The 25,033-nt window shown below is 34.2% G+C and overlaps 3 protein-coding genes across 10 annotated transcripts; 1 reads left to right on the top strand and 2 right to left on the bottom strand.

The window, feature by feature from the left end:
* Nucleotides 1-278: 278 nt before the first annotated feature.
* On the top strand, nucleotides 279-1,702 carry mRpS28 (mitochondrial ribosomal protein S28). Its single transcript, XM_073081753.1, has 2 exons — nucleotides 279-606; nucleotides 1,357-1,702. The coding sequence occupies exons 1-2, from the start codon at nucleotides 370-372 to the stop codon at nucleotides 1,639-1,641; spliced, it is 522 nt and encodes a 173-aa protein (XP_072937854.1). The 5' UTR covers nucleotides 279-369; the 3' UTR covers nucleotides 1,642-1,702.
* Nucleotides 1,703-2,498: 796 nt separating this feature from the next.
* GLS (glutaminase) lies at nucleotides 2,499-16,372 on the bottom strand. Of its 8 annotated transcripts, none has more exons than XM_073086389.1 (11): nucleotides 16,080-16,372; nucleotides 9,015-9,256; nucleotides 8,797-8,849; nucleotides 8,229-8,264; nucleotides 6,686-6,782; nucleotides 6,118-6,478; nucleotides 5,887-6,039; nucleotides 5,329-5,609; nucleotides 4,938-5,246; nucleotides 4,598-4,752; nucleotides 2,499-3,851 (listed from the first exon to the last, which is right to left on the bottom strand). In XM_073086389.1, the coding sequence occupies exons 2-11, from the start codon at nucleotides 9,126-9,128 to the stop codon at nucleotides 3,485-3,487; spliced, it is 1,926 nt and encodes a 641-aa protein (XP_072942490.1). In that variant the 5' UTR covers nucleotides 9,129-9,256; nucleotides 16,080-16,372; the 3' UTR covers nucleotides 2,499-3,484. The 8 variants fall into 8 exon arrangements, with proteins under 8 accessions (XP_072942490.1, XP_072942446.1, XP_072942482.1 ...); XM_073086345.1 differs by lacking the exon at nucleotides 16,080-16,372 and adding an exon at nucleotides 15,140-15,348 and having other exon boundaries at nucleotides 9,015-9,206; XM_073086381.1 differs by lacking the exon at nucleotides 16,080-16,372 and adding an exon at nucleotides 15,140-15,280.
* Nucleotides 16,373-17,194: 822 nt separating this feature from the next.
* On the bottom strand, nucleotides 17,195-24,030 carry LOC140752131 (cytochrome P450 4C1-like). The gene is made up of 9 exons (XM_073086315.1): nucleotides 23,841-24,030; nucleotides 23,401-23,510; nucleotides 23,239-23,329; nucleotides 21,652-21,834; nucleotides 21,057-21,451; nucleotides 20,544-20,612; nucleotides 19,979-20,147; nucleotides 18,096-18,275; nucleotides 17,195-17,548 (listed from the first exon to the last, which is right to left on the bottom strand). The coding sequence occupies exons 1-9, from the start codon at nucleotides 23,992-23,994 to the stop codon at nucleotides 17,376-17,378; spliced, it is 1,524 nt and encodes a 507-aa protein (XP_072942416.1). The 5' UTR covers nucleotides 23,995-24,030; the 3' UTR covers nucleotides 17,195-17,375.
* Between the last annotated feature and the right edge of the window lie 1,003 nt (nucleotides 24,031-25,033).

Genomic DNA, 25,033 nt, shown 5'->3' with positions numbered 1-25,033 from the left:
ATAAAATTCTGTATTTTATTATAATGTACATCGGTTGCGAATATTACTATGTAAATACTTCTAAGGCTTGTATTCGTGCTTTGAGAAAACACAATTAAGAAACAAAGTTACAATATAAAAGTCTGGACAGACACGGCTTTACATTGAAAGTACAACCATTAAATGGTACATCTCAGTTAAATGGCCATCGCAGCACATCTCTACAGTTTCACCTATAATCTGTTTACTATTATCTGTTTAACCATCTGCTGTCAAGTTCTGACTGCTGTCATTGAGAAAATTAAATAAGGTTATAATTTTTTATCACAATTATAAACAACTTCATTGCTGTTCTTTTTGCAGTCTATTTTCCAAATATATCCCACAAATATGTATACTTCCCGTAAAATATATAGAAGCTTGCGTCGACCGATGAAAATCAACGCTTGTTTGTTTAATAATACACCGAAATTAAGTAATACTGAACAAAGTGATATCGTAAAGGACGATTCTAGTAAAATTAGCGGCTTTGCTAAATCATATGAAAAGCAGTCACAAATGGTAGAGGGTGAGAGTGAACAGAACGAAACATTTGCAGCCCTCCTCCGAAAATCCAAATTTGTTGATGTAAGTTACAACCATATTACTTATTAGAGTAACATAATCACATATTTTATATGATAAATTGACATCTTCAGCTCCCATTTAAAATTGAATTGCTTATAACATAATTTCATTATTATTGCCACCAGCCGGTTAACATTTATGTATCGCGGTGTAAGAGTCAGATGAACGTATCTACAAAAAAATCAAAAATCTTTTTTTCCACAAATCAGTTCATAATGTAGTCCTTTAGCGTAATTGCAAAACGACGTAACGTTATATTCAACCTGTGAGGTTCCAAAAAGACTAAATAACCACCTTCGATTGAACCAGAATAACATATTATGAGTACTGTTAAATTAGTCTTAATTATCATGTTATCTGTTAGACCTATAAGAACTTTTTGCAAAAAATACGTTTTTAATCCTAGAATATTGTTTGTTCACAATATCATAATTATGAACCATTTCAACGTAAAAGGGTTACGTTGCGATTTTCACACTATTTTTGCTCTCCAGTAAAATTGACAAAATGTAGATACGTTCATCTGACTCTTACACCGCGATATGGCACATACATTAAAAAAGTCTGTATGTGTGATTGTGGACGAGCCTTACAAACTAAAACAAGGCCCTACTTGACACTGCTAATTCAATACAGGTATTAATTAAGCAATCCTCTGGAGTCAAGAAGGGCTCTACCACTGTTTTTTATTACATCACACACACCATTTTCACAATAAAACATATAATTACACTCACAATTCTGTTTCAGTTAGGCGATCCAGTCAACAAAATTGTAATAGGAAAAGTATTCCATGTGGTTGAAGATGATCTATATATAGACTTTGGCTGGAAATTCCACTGTGTTTGTACAAGACCAACTACGAGAGGGGATGAGTATGTAAGAGGAACTAGGGTCCGGCTTCAAATCAAGGACCTGGAATTATCATCTCGGTTTCTTGGCTCTAGTGTTGACTTGACGCTTCTCGAGGCGGACTGCAAATTATTAGGCATTGTTTCCACACCAGTTAGGCCGACAATAAATGAAAAAGTTTAATTTATAACGTTAAGTAAATATGTAATTTAGTCACTAGTTATTAAATAAATGCTAAAACTTATTTGTTTCGTTTTTCTTTTGTTTCAGTAGTAACATATCAATATCAATCATAGAAATTAATATAGGTACAATCACATCAAATTTAGTTTGGTATGATTCAAGCATATGTTGCAAATGTGTGCTTATATAAAGCAGAAATTTGACGGGCATGAAAAATTCACTTAATTACATTTTTAAATGTTTCTGGAATGGCAAATGCACCCTACGCCTTGGAGTGGCAAATTCAAACTGCGCTGTAGGAAAACGCACACTACCCCCCCATGCTGCCGTCTTTTAAGGTCCACATGGTCCATTATTCCACTAGCGGTCACAAATCTTCCTCTCAGTTGGCAAGTGTGAATTGGTAGCTAGACGCCTCTTGAGATCTTGTTTTTAAATAACTCATGCATGTAGATATTCTCGTCTGTATTATTATAGTAAATTAATTTCTAAGCTTTACATATGCGTCACTAATTACTACGAATAAAACACGAATATTCTTTAACATTTTAATTGACAATATATTTGGACACCAAAATACATTTTACGTAACACATACGCAACCTACGATTACACGAAAAAGCCAGAAACAGTTTGTGAAACTCTGTCTAGCTCAAAAAACAGTACTGAAATAGGGAAGATTCAGAATAAATATTTTTTCTACTACTAATTTTATATATTAGCTTCAGTTCCATGCTTTATCTGCCATTCTTTGGTATTTAAATCTATGGAGTACCTACCTACCTATACTACAACACCTATTTATTGTCTTCATTGGATTGTACATTGTAGGTATCTTATCTAATAGATAATATCTATCATATATGAAGCAACAACATTCCTGTAAGTAGCTAATTCAGATTCGAAATAGAAGTAGGTATTCTTATAAGAAATAAGAGTAATATTTTAAAAAAATACATTTTCATATATTTGATGTAAGTTAAATTAAGTTTGTGATATTTTAAATGGGATCAAAGAAGAGTATTAATTATCCAACCAATCAATCATACTTAATTATCTATGTATACGAGTAGAAATAAGGATTTGATTGGAATGTTAATATTAAGTAATTTTTTTGTTACTGAAAGATACTTTGTACCTACACTCCTACATTTTTATTTAAGTAGGTATATAATTATGTAAGTAGACAATAGGTAAATGAGTTTAAATATTATTTTTCATCGGGTAAATAAATATCTTACTTAGGCACCTCAAAATAAGTATGTGAATAGTTTGTTGAATTAACAACGCATAATGCAAATTGTGTAATTAGATACTTATTGAAAACATTGTTTAAAAAACAATTTTATAGAAGTAACACATTTAACACACGCAGCACTGAAGATTTTTGTGGACTTTTTTGGAGAGTTCAAGAAATATCACAGACGTAACATAAGCCAATAAATTCTAATGATAAAATGCACAAAGAAAACACATTAAATATATTACGATTCATAAAATAGTTTCAAATGAGATTCAATACTATTTTGTGTATTTACTATTTTTTTACACTTATATATTATTTTATTTTTTAAAGTACTTATATAAGTACTTGTACCTAAGGACGACAACTTAGGAACGAGGAACTTCAAACAAATAGTTACTTCATAAATACATAAACTAATATTAATAAATATTTACTTTTCCAAGATAACTATCGTAAGATATTTGTTGTGCCTATTTGTTTTTTTTCTGTACGGAAAACAGTTTCTCATAAAACTTCATCGTATCTCATTCATAAATATTAATGACAAATGCAAGGGCTTTTAATTAAATAAATATACCATGATGGATAAGGCTGTAATTATTGAACCTTATCACCGTTACGAGAGACAATTTCCTGTGTGCTCGAATCTTGCTTAACTGTGCCATTTCCATCTGGGTTTACATCCAAAATTTCATCGACTGTAGATCCGGTCGGGTCTGGATCCTTTTGGTCAACAGGGTGAGCTAGTTCCCATTCCTTCAAGTATTCGACTACTGCTGTATGGCCGAAAGTCTCGGCTTCGTTCAACGGACGACTGCCCCAACGGTCTCTTGGGTCATGTGGCACCGAACACTGGGCAAGGAGGAACTCCACACAGCCAAGATGACCCTCAGCAGCTGCCAAGTGTAGAGCCGTTCGGCCATCATAATCCGCTAAAGTCATGTCCATTCCAGATAAGTGGTGCCTGTAAAGTCATAAATTTTGAAATTAGTATTTAATACATATTTTTTTAAACTTTTCAACAAAATGACTAAAAGCATACGGGTGTTGCTGTAGCTTGAAAAGTTGCAATAGTATGTGTTATGAAACTATAGTAAAGATAATTTTACATGTATTTTAGCGTAATAATATTGACATCGTGTATAACTGCAAGTATTTTACGTCCAGCCCGTATTTACAGAATAAAAATAAATGGAACGCAAAGTAAATGCGAACCAAAGGATCGTTACACGTTTCAGTGAATGGAAATATTAAGCAGATTTAAAACAATGCAAATAAAGGAATGCACACGTAAGGAAATATCTCAACACTTTGTACTTAAGCCTAATTAAAAAAAATCATTACAAGGAACACTTTTTTTCTTATTTAAATTTCTTTAATATCATTCTGATTTATCAGTGCTAAGATATTTAAGTGTAGCACATAGCCATAGTGTGTTACATAGCCATAGTGTGTCACATAGCCATGAATTCTAAATGATTGAATGCTATCACATCTAAAGCCATCGATGTTTTGAACTTATTTTTACTTGTTCATTGTGTTATTTATTCTGTAGTCGGAGTTTTCGTCGGCGCCGGAAGAGATGGATCAGATTCAGACTGAACGGATTCAGATTCTGATGATTCGCTGACGATTCAGAAATAATTGATATAAATAACTATGTTATATATGACGAAAATGAAGTTAATTCAAAAGAAATTAAAGCATTACCTTCTCAATGCGCTGATATCTCCACTTGCAGCAGAGAACAGCAGATTAACGATGCTCAGGCCAGTAGATTCAAACTTATATCTGCGCGGGTCCTTTTTGTGACTTGCGTAACGAATATTGTCGTACTTGTGGAAGTTAAACCTCATAATCAATTCCTGAAAAAATATAAATTGCTTGTGTGTTTGCCAGTTACAATAACTTGAACTGCTTCGAGAAAAGCGTGGTAAGGCCATGCCGGCTTTTTGGTCGACTTGACGGGGTACTGCCACGACCACATACGTACAAACATAATATTCAGCATAATCCAATATTACGAATAATCAATATTTAATGTAGGTACCTCGCAAAACTGAAGGCCCCTGCAGCTATTGCCGAGAGGGTCCAGAGGCGGAGACCAGGTGCAGATTCCCATGACATTAGGCACAACTATTAGCATAGCTCCAGAAACACCAGACTTTGCGGGAAGACCAACTTTGAATGCAAATTGTCCAGAATAGTCATACATTCCACAACTGTGCATTAAAGAGAGCACGTTACGAACCGAATCTGGTCTCAGTACTTTTTCATCAGTTATTGGGCATATACCACCATTCGCTAACGTAGCGGCCATAATTGACATTATATCACAATTCGCCTCCATAGAGCAGCACTGGAATAAAATCGTAGCAAAGTTAATTAGATTAATTAATAGCGTTACAATGATTTCAGAGTGTAAGTCACTTAACACATACCTGAAAATAGAAGTCCATGCATTCGCGAAGATTTGTTTTCTCCGGATAACATTTGTGTTCGCGCATGTAAAAACCTAATGCGTAATTACGGTCAGCAGCCTCGCGCTCCGACAAAAATACAGCATTGTTGAAACCTAACACTTCATTGCCAGCTAGACGACTGAAGAATGACATGACGTAGTCGAACTTCTCAGCAAGTGTCATCTCCGGTTTGTCCAAAGTCTTTAATAATGAGCAAACCAAAATTGCTCCGGCATTAATCATGGGATTGTGTGGCTTCACTGAAAAAAGTAGGCGGAACACTGGTTGTTAGGATATACACAAAATCTACACTTTTATAATTATGTACTTGAAGGCCACAAAAATTGCATAAAGGATAATGATAAAACAGTGAGAGCTTTGATATAATTGTAAAGGACAATAATATCAGACAACCATATTAGATCGTAGATGTCCAAACGAATCTTCAAACGTAAATATAATTGAATAATACACGTAAATGTTAATTGGAAAGAGCATTGATATTGTTACAGGTCAATGTAATTACAATATACATACTGTTATAATCCAAGACAAGTTCATTGAAATTGCGTCCACTCGGCTCTGTGCCAACATACTTGTGTACATTATCTGGGCCTAAAGTTTCAAGAGCCATAGCATAAGTCAGTGGTTTGCTGCACGACTGTAGAGTGAATGGAACGTTTACATCACCTGAAAGTGTCATATTATATTTTGCAGAAACGATTATAAGCAAATCAATTGTTTCTTATTCAATTCATGTAAACTTACCAATTGAAAATCTTTGGCCATCAATAGTACATATACTAACACCCCAGTTTTCAGAGCTTGCCCTTGCCAGTTGAGGAATATAACTGGCTACTTTGCCATCAGTATTACTCTTAGCAGACCAATACATCTCTTCTATATCCTTAATAAAATCTTGGAAATCTGGAATAACGAATTGGCTTCGAAATGCTCTTGTTATCAAAACAATATTGGGAGATATTACTTCCTTAAATGTCTTCCTGTCTAGTTTAAGTGTTTCTGGAGAACCACCTTCAAAGTTAGACTGTTTGTGAACTTTGTATAAATTATGCATTACTTCTTTCACTCGAGAATCATTTTTTCTGATTCCTGTTGTTCTAAGAGCCTGAAATATTAATGATAAGTCACTATTATTATATATACTTAGTTCAAATTTACGTTAAATAATATCAGTCAAGTTATCAACGCGAATCCACTTTATATTTTTGATATTAATAAATACATATTTCTTAATCATATTTAATACTTCCGCTAGTACAATAGTAATTGTTTCTCATTGTGTACATATTCGTAAACGATAAATTATACTCACGGCCAAAAATTTTCCAACGGGAAGAAGTCCAGTTTCTTCATTTTTGAACATATCAAATAAGACATCGTCTGCATTTTTGTGCGAACCTTCACGAACTCTGCGAATAACCGGGTAAAGGAAATAGTATTATAATATTTGTGGATGTTCTATAAACATATTCTACAAAAGTGCATATATATTGTGTATTAAAATAATCATGCATTAGGGCTGCTTATTGACAAAAGCAAACTAGCAAAGGTGCGCTAATTTACTGTTAGTTTACTTAAGTTACGTGACATGGGGATTTCTAGGCTGGGACAACAGCTGTACGCCGTGTTCTAATAATATCAATAATTTGTGTACACTGTACATTGTACAGTTGACGTGAGGCGGGTGTGTCTGCGACGTAGGTGCCGGCCACACGATCAACAGTCACCTGACGCTATTTTTTGGCTTCTCGTCAACACCACGAGCATGCCACGAGTGCAAACAAATTATATTTTAGTACAACGCCTAAAAATAATTCGTGACTTTTGTGAAATTCCCATGTTTTGTAATAATAATGAAATTATATCAGTATTTAGTTTTATTAAATGTTTTGTTTTTAGAAGTAAGTGTATTATTTATTATATTTTGTCTGTATTAGGTACTTGCAAATAAGGCTCATTGCCCAGTATGTGTTCAGACAACATATGCCTAAATAAAGGCATTAAATGGGAAATTTTGATGTGAAAAGCTTTCTTGTTTATTTTAAATCAAAACTTAAAAAAAATTGGAAGTATCCGTGCAAAATAATATAAATATATCTATTGTCTAAACACTATAATACTTTTCTTCTACTGAATTACATATACATTTTACTGGATATATCTAACTATATAACAAACCGTAAGAACCTATTTTTAAAATTACAAGGTAGCTTAAAAAAGTTAGTTCTAAAAAAGTATACCTAGCTGGTAAAACGTAAAACAAAAATAAAATTAAAAAATACTTCACCAGCACAAGAAATCATAAAGTAAAAAGCCAAAGCATAAAATACTTATCAAAATCTGATTATAAATTAATCAAAGTTTCATGGCTTTTCGTGGGTAATTTTAATTTGATTACAATCATTGGCATACCACTAGTAAAGACTTACCACTAGTAAAGAGGTTGCTAACAAAATACACTACTTTTAGAATAATAAACGACACATTAATAAATACTCAAGAGGTGCAAGAAGGATAGCATGTCTAAATGAATGCGCAAAAATCCCTAATGTACTAAAACCTTCCTTGTAAGATATAATTTTAAATAACCGAAACCCCATCGAAATTGGATCAGTAGTTTTTGAGAAAATCGTAGACATACAAACATACATAGCGGTCTAATAATACCTCCTTTTTTGAAGACGGTAAAAAAATAAACAAATATTCGCATGGGACAATTGACCCGTATTTCATGTGCCCCTTTTCGAACGTGTTTGACCAATCTACGTTTTTAACAGTGGTATATCAATGATTACAATATAAACATTAGCTCTACATTGAACACGAAACATGCTGTTACGGACTCCTGTACTCACGATGTCGGATCGAGGTTGTGCACGAATGAGTAGTGCCTGCACCATGAAACGTGAACATACAATTTAGAATAGAACATACATGCGTTATGTGATACATCTTATTTCATCGTTTCATCTATTAGCGAAATATTGTTTTCTTAGTGTACAGACGTCACAGTTGAGCGACAATTGATCTTAAATTTGCTACAATTGCAATTTAAATTGAAATCGGAGGAATTGAAAGCTTACGTAATAGTGTCATTTCCAAGTTCTCATTTAAGCGTTTGAAACGTGGCTCTGTTAACTATATGTGTAGGGAAGTGCATTTTAAATGTCAAGGGTGAAATGGATGGTCCCGGCGCGGCGGCGCGGCGCCGGCAACAGTGACATCTTTAACGTCCACTCTCAATTCAGATCAATAGGAGTCGATCATGTTCCAATTTATTTTTAATAGACAGCTTCACTCTATGCATTGATTTTAGATGTTCGATGTATGAACTTGGCTTCTAATTTTAGTCAATTGTGCTTATGAATCTTCGCTGACGACCACCACCATGAAATGAACGTGATTTGCAATATGACAACTTACCTCATGTCTATCGACTGAAACGCATAGAAGTTTGGTGCAGAGTTGCGCCATTTCTGAAACAATTAAATGAATTATGAATAAAATAATGCTTGATTCAGGAAACAGGAAATACCTTAAACCTGACCCACATTCAAATGACAGAACCACCGAACGGAAGTAAAGATATCCAGTGAGTCAAAAAAACAACAGGAAAACGCGTACACATATAGGACACTCACATCTATTACATAGACGGGTCTCACTTGACTGTACTGGCGATAGCAGAGACAGGCCGGCTGTTTCAGCACTGGCCTGCCGGCAGCAGCGATACGGCGGAGCTGACGGCTGTTCATACCGGCGAGTGGCGACAGAAGACGATGGAATCGCGCTTCACTCAACTTCGCTGTTCGCCTCCGACGCGCAGGCGCCAACTGCCGGCCCCTGCCCCTCAATTCTCGCCTCAACGTTACTACTACCTTATCTATAGGAAATTATTTACCTTCTCGGTGACGTATCCTTTTACGCGAAATTCAGATTTAGTATTATAAATCGTTTTCCACGCGTCGCTACGTAAACGATTATGCAATTTAAAGTGGCGGTTATATTTAGACAGTTTACTGCTTCGCGATTATGTGTGGAATCATAAAAAATGATATTATTTCTACTTTGGGTTAAGCTTATTCTTCACATTCCTAATTAATACATTTGTCTTAAGCTGTTCTCACATCATAAATATCAGATGGACGAATAAAAAACTCAAGATGCAGATTTTTTATTTTTACCTTCTTTAAAATCTCTTTAAGTAGGAATAACAGAAAATATTTTTATTAATAATATTTTATACATCTATGATTTTTATAGAGTCATTTATACATAATTACTAGAACCTGCATCTGCAGGCTATCTACCTAATAATTGTTTACTTTCATAGATTTTATGCCATGTTTTAGATTAAGTTATTAATTATTATTTTTACGTGATAAATCACACTAAAGTTCATAAAATAGAAAAAGACGCCATCAATAAAATAACAGTAAATGAGACAAAAGTCACCTGATAGTAATGGTAGAGTCAAACACTAGTTCCAATGTTCTTTTAATACTAATTACATTTTACATGTTGACCTGATTAACCTGAACATACATTGTTCATATTATATTTAATCGTTAATAAAAGTCAGTTACTTTTCAAAATAAACCAATCCAAATTAAAATGACCACACTAAGTACCTACTTACAGCTAATATATCAACGCCCGTATACGTAATTTTATGGAATTATAATAGGCACCATGTAGGTTGGTACGTTGATATTTATATTTATACATTTATCATTTTCGGTTTTTAACGAACCGGTCTATTTTTGGCTACATTTAATTAAAACAGCGTTATTGCTTGGTTACGTGCTACCCCTGAAAGGTTTCCTATTTGACATACATTCGACGCCTGTGGGTTTCATTATAAATATTGGGTTATTTTGTTACGAGGCCAAAACTTATACTGACATCCTTTTACTTAGATCCTTATAAAGAAGTGACAACCGTGCAGTTCAGCACATGTTAAGGAGACACTGCCGTTTATGGATATTAAATTTTGTAATTAACTCTATTTATCAGAGAATCATCCCTACGATTAGAACGACAGACCCCAGCAAGGCAATCCAAATCTCATACCATTTAATATTTTTCCAATTTATAAGTGTAACAGAAAATATTTTATTTCTTTTTTTAACGGTCAAGTAAAGTATACTGATAAAACATACCGGAGAGTTCTTCGTTATGCTTCAAAAATGGTTACAATACATTATGGATGAAAAATAACAATATATTTGCATACTGATGAAACCATATCTCTAAATACAAGAGCAAACATCCATAGTAACTATCGTTAACATTTGTAAATCAATACAAGTGCCGGCTTAGGCCGTTTGTCCACCGCCACCGACACCGAACCTATATCGAGAACGAGATAACGGCGCCGAAGTAGCGATACATACATTTACTATAGCCGCGTGTCCACCGCACGTCGGGTGACGACCCGAGCACCGTCACCTTTGCCGCCGAGATTTCCAGTAGATGGGCGTGACCGCTAGATCGGCACCGAGATTTTGACGGGCCGATGTGCCGGCAATATAAAACACGTTTGAACTTGTCCGTACACTGCCGTCACACACGTGACATCGGTTGCGGTGGACAAATAATCAAACAAGACAATCGCTGTCACGTCATATTAAAATCGGCCCAAAATAATCTCATTCTCAGTATCGGTTCGGTGACGGTGGCGGTGGATAAACGGTCTTAGTGTTCCGATGACTAATTTCCACTGTCTGCGCGACTATTTGATAAAATCGTTACGTATTTATCTACACGCAATATTGGATGATGTATGGTTGTTTTTATGATAAATTTCAGTTAAGGGAATAGTTCGTCATGATTGTGAAATTATGTCTCACGATGACTACTTTGGATATTTTTTTTTAGAATATCATTCTTAGAATAATTACTATTAACACCGGATAACGTTCTGGCCGTTTCTTCATTACACCCACAGAAGAGGAAAGCCGGGTGGATTCGAACATATGTTAATTTTATATGTAAATATTTAGTAGGATTCAATTGTGATAGAGTGTTCTTTAAACATAGCAGGCTGAACACGTGAAGCGACTGTTTGTCCTCAGATGTGGAAACACCTCTGTGATTCCAGCGTAATCCTAGTTCTTTATGGTGTCGATTTTCATTGAATTGGTAGAAAAAAATCTTTGGAAATATTTTTTCTTTGTACAATGTGCATACACCAAGGTAATAATTAATTCCTATTAACAAGAACCAAGAACAAGAAGAAGAAGAAGGTGGTAGAACCCTTTGTGGTTCGACTCCGGCGGCACCACCGCCACACCTATTTCTGCCTAATAACAGCAGTGTTAAGCGCTGCTGTGTTCCGTTTTGAAGGGTGTGGTAAGGGTGACATACTTTGCCGAGGCGTTCCAGCTTAGTCCTCAGGGGTAGCGGCGCATCTGTGGCCGACCTCAGATTAGAATATTTAATCCCATCTGGGGTTGATTATAGATGTGCATGGGCGGCAGTAGCCACTTACCATCAGGTGGACTGCATGCTCGTCTGCTTCTCCGATATTGTATATAAAAAAAAAAAAAACATTTAAGACGATATTTAATAGAGTATCGATAATTGTTATTTTCATCGTTTACGTTCGTTAAAGGATAATTCTGACGAAATTTTAATTTCGATGAATATTATATATTAAATGAACGTTTGCACGAATCCATCCGGTTTTCCTCCTTTTATCGGTGCCGGAGCCGTGCTGTTGCCGTGCCGTGCCCATACTATTGTCGTGTCGTCCAATAAAGAAGCGTCCGTTGGCGCAGTGTAACTAGAACCTACTTAGAACTTTAAACATACTTTCTAAGAACATTATGATGATTGGTAACCTCTACTACACATTTATTTTTAACGCCAAAGGAAAATATTATAAGGAAATTCATAATATTTTCCTTCACTCTGACAATCAGTTTCTAATAGCAAGACAGTTATTTTGAAAACCAGACGTTTGAATCTAAAGCTTAGTAGCTTTAGCCGAAATTTAAACGGCTAGGCTACCTCTGCCTCAGCTGAGTTAAACTTTGTTTTGTCAGTAAAAAGAGTCAATCAGTCAAAGAAGATAGATATATCAACTTCAGAAGATTTTAACACTGAAATTAATTCATGGTACCTACGAGTACCTATTTTTAAAATATTTCGAGGTGGTTATATAATATACTTTTAGGACCCTTTTGGTGAAGTCAAGATGTTACCAATCATCATATTTAGCAAATACTTTATTTCGACATACGAGTAATATAATTATTTATTATAATACGAGCAAGCAATCCACGTTATAGAAAGTAGCTACTACCGTCCATGGACATAAGGGACTGATAAGATTAGATTTTCAAAGATGACGCTAACTCAGAGGTAGTTCTAAGCTGGAATGCCTCAGAGAAGTATGTACCACATCCTTCAAACCAGAACACAACAGCATTTAATAACTGTTATTATTAGGCAGAAAAAGGTGTGGCGGTGATGCGGGCCGGAGTCGAACTATAGTGGGTTCTACCACCTTAAAATAAATTTAAAAGCTACAAAAGAAGAAAAGAATGCAAGCCAATAATAAATAAATCTCACATTTTATTACAGCATATTTCGCACAAACCTTGCAAAATTGTTTGAAACAAATAAAGATTGGCCTGATTATGAATTCAAGCTCGAGCTTTTTAAAAAATACATGTTTAAAATTCTTTACTATTTCAGATTTTTAAACTAGATCATGGTCTAGAAAGACCGTCCCAAATTATGAGACAAAAATATAAATGTTTTTCTCTAAATGAATGTACTAAAGATGGTACACCTGATGGAAATATAACCCTTATAATTATGTAGCTGATAAAATCACTACTTAAGTAGGTTCTAGACTTAGTCTGATAGGTTTTTCGTTAAAAGCAAATGACCAATCTAAAGGAAAACCCTCTATTTCAAGAGGTAGTCTGATCACTCATAATTTATCACAAGTAGGGATAACCTTATCTAAGAATTTCCATTGATATCGCTTTTTGTATGGCACGGGCCAGACAGAGAAGATAATGGGCACGGAGAGACAGCGGACCCTTTTACCTCCTTTTATAAGGAATCGAATCAAAAATATAGAGAGGCATCAAGCCGTAGGCGCACTTCAGTATGCTTTACCTGTAGCTTTGTAGAGTCATGAGCGTGCTTGGCAAGATTAGAATTTATGTACCCCCGACAACAAATTGTAATGTGCCCCGTGAGATGTTTTTAAAAGGAAATTATTCTAAATAATCAAGTTTTTAAATCTTTTTATCACCGAATTTTCAAAGTATAATGCTGAAGCCTGAAGCTTTAAAAATCCATCATTTTTAATTTGGGTAATTTAAACAATTTTTAAATAGGCGCAAGGACCGAGTCTTCCGTCGCTTCTACGTGGCTTGCTGGACAATGCTAGTATCTATATTTGATTCAGATAAACAAATCATATATCAAATCATGACAAATTGCAATTCGTAAAATTATATGGCTAGAAATATAAAGATTTCGATCATATATCAAGTTATTTAGATTTTGAATTGCGTTAATGTAATCGTATACATAACTTAGGTTACATTTTACATCGGAGTTTGACACAAGTGATAAAAAAAATAACATTCCTTATTCAAGAATTTATATTTTCAAAATGAATAGATATTTTTATTCAACCTTTATTGTATATTGTAATGCCACCCATTACAATAAAGGTGCAATTTATTAATTTCAGATACCAAATATTTCTATTGGAATTCTTTGCAAATCATCACTTACCGTTATAGAGAATCTGGTAAAGTAGATAACAAGTACAAATGAGCCACGGTCATGACTAAATTGATAATAATACATTTTTACAATATATAATACGTACACAATTTTAGCTTCCGTTTTAGTTCGCCAAAATTTTCAAATTGCCAAAGGATTATCTTTTCGGCCAAAGATCGATTCGTTTATCGATCTACAATAACATCACTGCCTCAGTACTTTCCCCTTAACAAACATATAGCTACACCCATGATGTGTTCTGGTTTTAACAGTGTGGTAAGGGAAACATGCTTTTCTGAAGCGTTCTAGTTTAGTCTTCAACGGTAGCGGCGCATCTGTGGCCGACTTCGGAAAGGAATATCTATCTGAGGTTCTATGGACGGCAGTAGCCACTTACCATCAGGTCGACTGCATGCTCATTTGATTCTCCTATATTATAAAAAAACATGATTCTCATTATTAATCTCCTAGATTCATTATCAGATAAGTTCGATTTTAGCGAATTATTGTCTTTGAAATTACCTACTTACGTTTGCAAAGTTTCATATCGATACGATATAAGTTTATTAATTGTTTCTTCTTTCTTCTTTCATTCATTCTTACTTATTTAATTTATTAATTTTGACCAAGTGAAACTAATAAAAAGATGTAAACGAGGACGTACCGATTCAGTCTTGACAATTAATTGAACACCAATAAAACAAATTGTTGACTACAAAATAACTATAAAATAATGCAAATTGTTTTTTTGTGAATGTGCACTTTTTCGTTTACAGAGGTATTATTTATATTAGATGCTAATTACGTGGAAATATGTATTATAAAGTTTAAAGTCTCTATAAAAACTACTTCCAAATAGTTCACCAGTATGTTTTTATCCGTTTTTATAACTTTATAATACACTGTGTACTTACTATTAACACACCAAACTTTAGTAAAATGATGAATGAATCAAATGAATTCAGAACACGTGCGTGTAAAACACATCGAACAATTAATAGTTAAATACCTCAAAATCATTATCGCATTCCATAACGAACTCTTCGTATCCACGGCTGTAACTGCTAGACAAATAACGCATAACAGAGTATGTGACGCGGGAGTTAGGTCGCGGTACCTGCGCACGCGCAAGTAAGGTCCAGGCGACTCGTACGCAGCCACGCACGCGCACAGTGTACTGAGCCATTCCTTCAGCCTATCGTTTATAAATATACAATTCCCAAGTGCCAAGAGCAGCCGGGAATGATGCTACTTATATTTAGAGCATTCATAACTACGTTGTGACAATGTCTCGCTACGAATGGTATGGGAATCGCGTAATTACTTTGTACCTAGTACCTATATTATTGTTTGGCACTTGATAGTTGTTTGTAATAAATAACACCTCTTCCTTATTTCCACTGCTGACGTAATAGCAAATTGTTATAGCCCACACATTAAGTTTCATAAATGATAGGAAAAGTTGTAAAATTAAATTAACATAGCTAGAATCATAATACAATATATTAAAAACAAGAGATTATAAAAGCATTTTCATTAAAAATATACTTAATATAATCTCTTGCATGATTTAAAACTTCGCCTATTTATTTAAAGTAAACAAGTGTCCAAACATCATCATAATACATTGCATTATTTTCTTTTAATTTCAACCTGAATACCTACAGTTAACAAAATTAAGTTTCTAGACTACTAACTACTAACAAACACTACATTATGTTATATACATACAGAAATATTACATAATCCTCCAACAATAACGTTAAGTTTGATCATTTTTGTTTCAATTCGAAATTGTACGATTTTATTCTTGAAAATAATATTGATTTTTGTTTGGACTTCTTATTATTGTATAATAATAATATACTTTACTGTTTAGTTATAGAAAGTAGTTTTACGAATAAAGCTTTTAATGAAGTATTATATAAGTATATATATGTAGTACGTACATATTGTGAGTGTGGAAGACTGCGTTCTGAATGTAGAGACATCTTTATGTAGGATTTCTTTGATTATCTCGTAGAATTAACCTATGTGTAGATTAAGACACGGTCACCACAAATATACACACAATAATAACATAAGAATGAGTAGGCTCAGTGTTTTCATTCATTTCTGAACTATATTTTGGATAAGATTCAACTCATTCGTTCAGGATTTGCGACGTCTAGAGAGTCGTATTAATATAGTAATAGGTATAAATAGCTACATCATTTTCCTGTATTTAAAAAAAATAGGCAAATGTGATGAATTATTACATACCTACACATAATAATGATAATAAGTTTAATGAAGCCGAGGTATAATTTTATTTGCCGTATAACATCAGTACGTTATTTTAGCAGAGGGAAAAAGAAAAACTAACGTTTTGTGGTATCATCAGTAATGACGTACACTACGCCTGAAAACATTATTACTAATAGGGATAGATACAAATTGTTTCATGGTAGGTACAACTGTTGATGGTTTGAATGTGTCGAACGACACGACTATTTCTCCATTAAGCATCAGGGTCTGGTAAAGTATTGTTGGAAGAACGTGGCAAACTTTACATACAGTTAAGAGTTCTGACTGTAATTTTAAAATAACTACGGTACCTTAACTCATAAACCAACATATACTCAAAACATAAAAATAATAATACAGAGTTTTTCTTCATCTTGCAAACTACCTTCAAATGACTAAATCTTTTAGGACGGTTTCACTCAAAAAGAAGCTTTACTATTTAAATACATTTGTTTAATTATTATGATAGTATGTTCATCCCGTTCCTCTTAATTATTATTAATTCAGGTCACTTTTCATACGTTACTTAATTAATTTCGGGCTACATTTCTACAACCTTTTTTCCTCAAAACTTATTTAGACGGAATGAACATTAAAAACGTAGGTAAATGGGTGTACCTAGATGCTGTCAATACATGCGCTTACCGAGGAACAACATTAAATTTAACAATGATAATCATAGATTAGTTACTTCGCCGCCTTGAAATTGAATGAAGCCACAAACGGCTTATTAGTAAGTTATTTTTTTGAAGTCTTGACAAATAAAAACATTTTTAGAGAAAATTTACGAGTAAATACTGCGTAATTTACATAATAAATAAATAATTATTTCAAATATTTTAGGGACATTTTAGCACGGAGACGTGGCAAAACTTTTTCACGCAACTATTTCAATTCTCAAATCTGGGTACATTTTCTTGTTAGGAGTGAGTAATCTTTACTAATCTATGATGATAATTTCATATTATTCCATCACGCCGTCTTATAAAATTTACGTAAACGGCAAGATTATTCCTTAACACTAAATCAGATACAATTTGAATGTCTGACGGTGTTGTCACGGGTCGGAGTTCGAAGTTCCTCAGTACCGTTGAAACTGCTGACTTCATTTCCATCATTGCAAACTTTTGGCCTAGAACACAGAATTATCTTTTTTTGTATCTAATCCTTTTATTTTAAAATAAGATTTAAGTCGCAAATGATAATTGCTACCCATGGGCACCTGTGACCAAATTTATATACAACAGTATATGATTTTAAACTAAATTTATCGCGGAATTGAGACATTTTATTATGTAACGGGTACTCACTATTATATACAACAGGTTCTACCTGAAGCCGATCATTGACATTGACATGACATTGCCAGAACTGAATACTAAAAAAAACGCTCATAGTAGTAGCTCACATAGTAGATCCGCTCTACGACCCGACTAAGGAGCAAAGTGGGGGTCATGCCCCTGGCCTTCCCCAGCTTGAGAAAGAAGTGACACAATAATGGAAAATAAAAAGGACTACAGCCAAAAGCGAACAATTACATTAATTCGAAACTTAAAATTCATCATTAACATTTTTGGTGATCACATTTTTCCTTCCTTATCCCACCCATTTTTATACTTTAAATATTATAGTTTTAATAATACTGTATCATTATTTCCTTATTTAGTTATTAACATTACCTATACAATTCCTGGGCCCAGCACTGAAGGGTATGTACGCAAAATTGTGACGCCCAATAACATTTTCTGGTAAAAATCGATCCGGTTCAAACTTTAAGGGGTCTTCAAATAAATCTGCTCTTCGGTGTAAATCATAAATATGAATGTGACATAAGGTCCCCTCGGGAATCGTGTAGCTGCCTGAAATAACGTACAATAAATATATTATTACAGTAGTGTTAAACGCTGCTGTGCTCTGGTTTGAAGGGTTGAAGGGTTTGGAGACATAGTTTACCGAGGCGTTCCAACTTACTCTTCAGGGGTAGCGACAAGTGTAGCCGACCTCATATAGGAATATTTAGTACTATCTGGGATTGATTACAGATGTCCATGGGCGGTAGTAGCCACTTACCATCAGGTGAACTCGTGAGTCTGCTACTCCTATATTATAAAAAGATAATAATAATATCGTGGTATTTCTTCGTTCATTAATTTAAAATTGTATTATATGTATCTCAAGTAGACACGGTACATATACGGTTAATTTGAATAAACAATGACTTTAAGGTTAATAAAGCTATGGTGTAAGATATTTTTGCTATTTTCAAATCAATAGTTTTATGTCATACTTATAAATAGCAAATGAGTATAAATTTTAATGTTAAATTAGTGGCATTGTATAATAATAAATATTCAAATGAATAAATGTTCAAATGAACAAATGAGCATAAATTTATTTATTTGCATAAATAAATGTTCATAGGTGACTATGGCCAAGAGATCATAATAGACCCAGCGTCCAACCTGAATTCGCTTTATGTTATCAACTGATGTTGGGTGTTCTGATCTGCGCCTCCTGATCTTGTCAAAGTAAGTTCGCTCTATACTTTATTATTCCTTTAATTATCAGCCTTACCGAGATAGATGCTTTAAGTTTTTTATATAGAGTAGGTATGTATGTAGAGTTCATTTATAAGAGTATATCATTATGTTTTATCGAGTTTATGAAGCAAATGGTAGTAGATATAAGGTGATGGAACCGTTTATACCTGAAAATACCACTGTCCCATTTTAGCTTATAAAACAGTATTAAACGTTACTGTGTTTTGACCCCAAATGTGTTTGCTACCCAAAGGTCTAATCTGGTACACCATCGTACATCCGTACGTAAATATGTTTACATTGCCACACCCATCAAATTTCACCGGTACCGTACCTTTACGTTTGCTTATTTGAGGTATGTAAAATAGATCGATATAGAAACAATTGCTGGACACAGATCCCAGTATTACGAGAAAGGAGTCTCAATTCACCACACTGGTCAAGAGTTTGCAGACTTCGGACATATTTTAAAATAAATTGAATACCTTTTATGTTTTTGTTACGCAATTTGAACTCATTCTGCAATTTGCATTGTTCGCAACCGACGTACAAAGTTAAGAAAAGTCAGATTTAATCAGGAGACGGATGGGTGAACGCGAATTTTAATATGCGCTTAGGGCATTTTTTTATTATATTAAAGATCATTGAGTCATATGATAGCAAATGCTTACAGAGGGACTCCGACGAACCGCAAAGAGCTCTACGACCTTCCAAAAACAGAAAGTCAAAACAGAAGTTGGATGCACTTAATTGGGTAGTTTCACATAATCGACGACTGATAAAGGTTACAGGTGGGTAAAGTCGCAATCCTTCCTTGATACATCTCTCCAAGTAGTGCATTTTGTTGAGGTCGTCGTCATTCAAAATAGAAGTTGGATACGTACTTAATTGGGTAGTTTCACATAATCGACGACTGATAAAGGTTACAGGTGGGTAAAGTCGCAATCCTTCCTTGATACATCTCTCCAAGTAGTGCATTTTGTTGAGGTCGTCGTCATTCAAAATAGAAGTTGGATACGTACTTAATTGGGTAGTTTCACATAATCGACGACTGATAAAGGTTACAGGTGGGTAAAGTCGTAATCCTTCCTTGATACACCTCTCCAAGTAGTGCATTTTGTTGAGGTCGTCCATAGTGGCCTCGCGTTTCGTGTCACCAAATATCTGTCGCAGTTCCGCAACCACTTTTACCTGCACCGCAAATAGTATCATGTTCATTTTAAGGACATTCAGTTCACTTCACTGTATCAAGTACAATTACATTGTTAACCTTTGTTTTAAATATAACTTCCACAAATATGTAAATTAGGATTACAAAAACAGAAGTTGTCCGAAAATATGTTTGTATATAGCATGTATCGATATTGACGGCTGTAATTGATGCGGAGTGTATTACATGACCTCGCAAATGTTGCAAGCTATCTCATTGATTTGTTCCTACGTCATTGTTTATTAATCCACGGGAGAAGAATAGGTATGGGAAAAATGGACACAATATTTTAATATGTCCTTATGCAACTAGAGTTAAAAATGGATGACGAAATATATTTTTAATGAATTACTTATATTTTTTACATGTTGATTTACCTGTGACTCTGGATTATTTGCGAGAAGCATCAGGAGCATTTGTAGCCCTGAAGCAGTGGTGTCATGTCCCTTTAATGATAAGAACAAAATATACGTATAGTGCGCGCCAAGCTGCTAGTCCGCTCTGAAGTTGTTGCGAGCAGATGTAGTCATACAATTTGCTATGGCGACGCTATTCATTTCTATATTCAGAGCGAACTAGCAGTTTTACGCGGATTATAACTTGGTAATATTAATAAACTTGATTGGTAACTACTACAGTAATAATAAAAAATAGTGAACGAAGCTAATATTACTTTTTAGTTGCTAAATCTTTGAATTTCAATTGAAATGCTTTAAATTAGGAAGTCTATTTTATTCCACCCTTCAATAAAAACATAGGAAAGCACCATCCAACTGTGAGATATTATGCCACCTTATAACATTTATATTGAAGTCAGCGTCGTAGCTAGGTGTGCTACCTACAGACGGCGCATTTTGCCGACTCACAGGCTGCGGGTTGGAGTTACATACCTCAAACATAAATGTGTCAACTTCCTCTTGTATCCCCACATCATCGATTAACCCATCTCTCTCAGCCGTTATCAACAAGTCTAACATCGCCGGTCTCTTCTTTTTATTATCTATATAAATATCATTATTGTCATGAACTTCTTCCTGGGTCAATATTTCACCATTATCAACGATAGCCTTCCTGCTTTTGATAACATTTTTTGTGAAATTATGAATCTCTGACAAAAACTTCAGCTGCTGTTTCCCCAATGACGTAAGTTTGAAAATAAATTCAGGGTGAAGGTATACTCTCACGAATCTTTCTACCAATATCTTTCCCAAGTTGTGAATAGCTTTCTTATACGCGAATCCTGACGCTGACGTTTCGTCGTCTAATCTAGTTCCCATTGCAGTTTCTGTTACAATAAATTGAATTAAAAAACTGTACTTTATAGTCTTGTCCAGTACTTGAGGTTTTAACTGCGATCTATTAGTATATTAGTAATAAAAATAAAGTTATCCTATCATACTATAACTAAACGTTGGTATGGAGTATAATGGAATCTCGGGGATACTGCATCGATTAAAATCCTCACACATAACGTACAGAACTTACCGCAGATAGAATTAAGTGTGTATTCAGACATAAGAGCAGTCACATTGGTTGACTCTCCAGTCGTATTATTTAGAACTTCGATTAACCGTTCGCTATTTTCAGAGAGTATACTGAAATATTGCCGTAAAACATTGAAATGGAAGGCGGATGTGAGAATCTTCCTCCGCTGTTGCCATTTTTGACCTGGGTTAGAAATAAATTAATTAAAATCAAGTTAATATTAAATTCACAAGCTAAATTAAAAAATCAAGTATCAATCCCCTAAAAACGTTACTAATAACGTTAACGTATCACATAAACTAAAACACACTTTTATAGGTTAGAAGAAATTTAAAAGAAGCTTCTTCTTAGTCGATTCCTCATGGCTGAGGGTCGTGACCATCAAGGAAAAAAACAAACCATTTAATGTAATTTAGATAGTATAGTTTAATTTAATTTAATATAATCTGATTTGATTTAATTTAATTCAATTTGCATGCTTTTGGAAGGCTGAATAAGAGACTATTAATATTGTATATAACATCTTTTCTCACTCTTCAAAGCAAATAAATTATCTCTATCTTTATCTTTAAGAGCAGCCTTGTCTACGATGGTCTTCCATATAGTGCGATTCCGTGCAATTTCTATGGAATGTTAAACTGTGGTGTTGTTGGTTTTCTTGACAACATCTATCCAACGGGTTGGTGATCTCCCTCTGTTACGCTTTCCAGCCACTTGACCAACGACTATCAACTTCTCAAGCAAAGAAACAAGCAAAGAAGAAACCATTCAAAAAAGGCTACTACATCGTACCTTTAAGGTTTTTAACACGGAACAACAAATACTAGTTTTACTTGTTCGTTTTACGTTTCGTTCGTACTAGTTTTTCTTAACGTATAATTGCCACTTAAACGCAAAAAAACAAAACGCAAAAAGTATGAATATCTAAGAGTTGATATTTTTTGTGGTTCCGTAACCAAAAGGTAAAAACGGACACTTGATTTTTTTACAAAGTATGTATAAGAGAGTGGCCATTATGTAATGCCGATGCTAATTTATATTATTTTGGTGTTTTCTGTGATTGTTTTTAGTCCGAACGCAACAACCTCATATGGTAACATGCATCAAGGCACTGAGGTAGTAGAAGGAATGAGGCGTTCTTACTTTACATTCGAAAAATATTTGTGGCCTGCTGGCGCTGTCGGGTAAAAAATATTCGCAATCTTTCGTATAAAAACAGAATAGGTATTACATGTTGAATTTTTTCCTTTAAAAATAAACACTTACCGCTAGAGATGTGCCGAGTTAGGTCAACTCGAGTCAGTACTCGAGTACTTACATAAACTCGCATACTCGAGTACCAGTGATACTCGAATACTGACGATACTCGTACACTACAACTACTACTCGTACAAGTAAAAACTTGTTTCATTTTGTGTAGTGAGGGGCGTTTTTTTTTTTTGCTCTGTCGTGCTATTGGACTGTATGTTGCAAAGTACTCGAGTACTTTGTGAATACTTTGGACTCGAGTACTGACTCGATTCTTTTTATATGAGTACTAAAGTACTCGAATACCAAAAATGGCCGACTGGGCACATCATTACTTACCGCTACTAAGGAGTAACCCATCACCAAGCCAAGGACGCAGAAACTTATAAATATCGCTCTTCTCGTGATGTTTCATACTGGAAATGACTATCTGTAAATACAATATCTATATTGTCTCTATTCTTTGACCTTAACCTTTATACATGGATAAAGTGTGCAAACCTCAATATCTTCCGGATTATAAATATTGACTGCCGCATGGGGATACGCATAAAATTTGTATATTCCATTAAATGTCGCAGCCCATTCACGTCCTAAACGAAACAGCTTAACTGTAAAAAAATTAGAAAAAAGAAAATAATTAATATTGGCAAATAAATAGTTTCATTTATAAAAAATAATATTTGGTTCGAGTGTGACATCAACGCCTCGCCAAACCATTTTTGTGTTCTTGTGTGAAGGATGTGATAAGGGGCATAATATATAACTTAACTATATTATAGTTATCCAAGTCGTTTTAACTTAGTTCTCAGGGATAGCAAAGCATCTATGGCTAACCTCAGGTAGGATTCAAATCTCTCCTGGGGATGTTACAGATGTGGACACTTACCATCAGGTGAACATGCACGTTTGCGTCTTTTATATTAAACAATAGAACTTACCTGGTGAAGTAATAATATGCAGCGCGTTCCCTATCAAAAAATGGTCCTTGGGTCCTGGAACTTTTCGAATTAACCTGGCCTTTTCATTGTTATTAATCAAGTTATGCACTAAACACAATATCAACACAAGACCGAGTATAATATACAGCAACATTATGATGACGAAACACACGTTATGTCAGTTCGGTCATTAGCGTATGAATAATCTTGTGCCTAAAAGATAAGACCAGTTCCGTGAAACTAGTACAAAGTTATAAGTAGTTAAAAATAGATCTTTTATATGGAACTAATTCATAAACGGTTTACCAAATATAAGAGATCGTGAGTTCGTCAGTAATATAGTTAATATAGTTCGTCGTAATATATGTGTGTCAGGTAAATTATATAAGCAATTTGTGCTTTAAATCATTAAGTGTATTAACGATAATCCCACCTGTATGTCCAAATAGAAAACAACAACACAAAAAATCTTTAGTATTTTTTTTTTTATTAATTCGATTGTACACTAACGGGGTTTTAGTTTTAAATTTACTTTACTATATCTCTAAAACAATCCCATTCTATTAGACTCTTTAAAACTAAACACACGAGTCTAAACTCGATGGGTGTACCATTAGCTATTGAAGAGTTCCGCTATCTATCCGGGCTTCATCAACAGACCCTCATTACCAAGTTCAACGTATTGAAGTGCTCAAAACGAATCACACAAACCTATATTCGAGAAGTTATTAATAACCACTGAACAATACATAAGATTTAAGATATCGCCTTACTTTATTGTTATCCTACACAATTACACATATAATTATTATAGGTACAAGGTTTCATTTTGATTCGACAATTAAAGGTTAAATTATACCTTTCAAGATATTACATTGTTAGTTAGTGTTTTACACGTGTTTAATACAATGTATTGTTACAAGAGAAGCTAATTTAAAAGTAAAACACTTTTGACCTGTTTTTATAATCTTAAATAAGATTTTTATCATTATTATCCGTCTACGGCGAAGCAAAGAGGAGGATTATGATTTTGACCGGTATACCTATCTACCTATGATCAGGTGTACCCTTATAACTTCTAAACTTATTATCATAATGGCACATGAGGTATCATTGAAATTTACTTAATCGTTTGCTGGTTAAAGGTTGTGTAAAATTATAATTTATTGAATATAGCACCCTCAAATGGGCTC

This window comes from Epargyreus clarus, unplaced genomic scaffold (genome assembly GCF_041222505.1).
Source record: "Epargyreus clarus isolate Ecla_fem2 unplaced genomic scaffold, WU_Ecla_fem_2.2 ptg000003l, whole genome shotgun sequence".
Taxonomy (NCBI): Eukaryota; Metazoa; Arthropoda; class Insecta; order Lepidoptera; family Hesperiidae; genus Epargyreus; species Epargyreus clarus.
The sequence above is the reverse complement of the archived record's forward strand: the minus strand, read 5'-3'. Positions and strand labels throughout refer to the sequence as shown.

What these genes read in the sequence shown, in the direction of transcription:
- mRpS28 (XM_073081753.1), top strand. Translation starts at nt 370, where the DNA reads ATGTATACTTCCCGTAAAATATATAGAAGCTTGCGTCGACCGATGAAA. An exon ending in GAAAATCCAAATTTGTTGAT is followed by an intron (nt 607 to 1,356) that starts GTAAGTTACAAC and finishes ATTCTGTTTCAG; the next exon opens with TTAGGCGATCCAGTCAACAA.
- GLS (XM_073086345.1), bottom strand. Translation starts at nt 15,316, where the DNA reads ATGGCTCAGTACACTGTGCGCGTGCGTGGCTGCGTACGAGTCGCCTGG. An exon ending in AATGCGATAATGATTTTGAG is followed by an intron (nt 9,207 to 15,139) that starts GTATTTAACTAT and finishes AGGGGCCGGCAG; the next exon opens with TTGGCGCCTGCGCGTCGGAG. An exon ending in TGGCCAAAGATTTTCAATTG is followed by an intron (nt 6,040 to 6,117) that starts GTAAGTTTACAT and finishes TGACACTTTCAG; the next exon opens with GTGATGTAAACGTTCCATTC.
- LOC140752131 (XM_073086315.1), bottom strand. Translation starts at nt 23,994, where the DNA reads ATGTTGCTGTATATTATACTCGGTCTTGTGTTGATATTGTGTTTAGTG. An exon ending in CACACTTAATTCTATCTGCG is followed by an intron (nt 21,452 to 21,651) that starts GTAAGTTCTGTA and finishes TTATTGTAACAG; the next exon opens with AAACTGCAATGGGAACTAGA. An exon ending in TTGACACATTTATGTTTGAG is followed by an intron (nt 20,613 to 21,056) that starts GTATGTAACTCC and finishes TTATCATTAAAG; the next exon opens with GGACATGACACCACTGCTTC.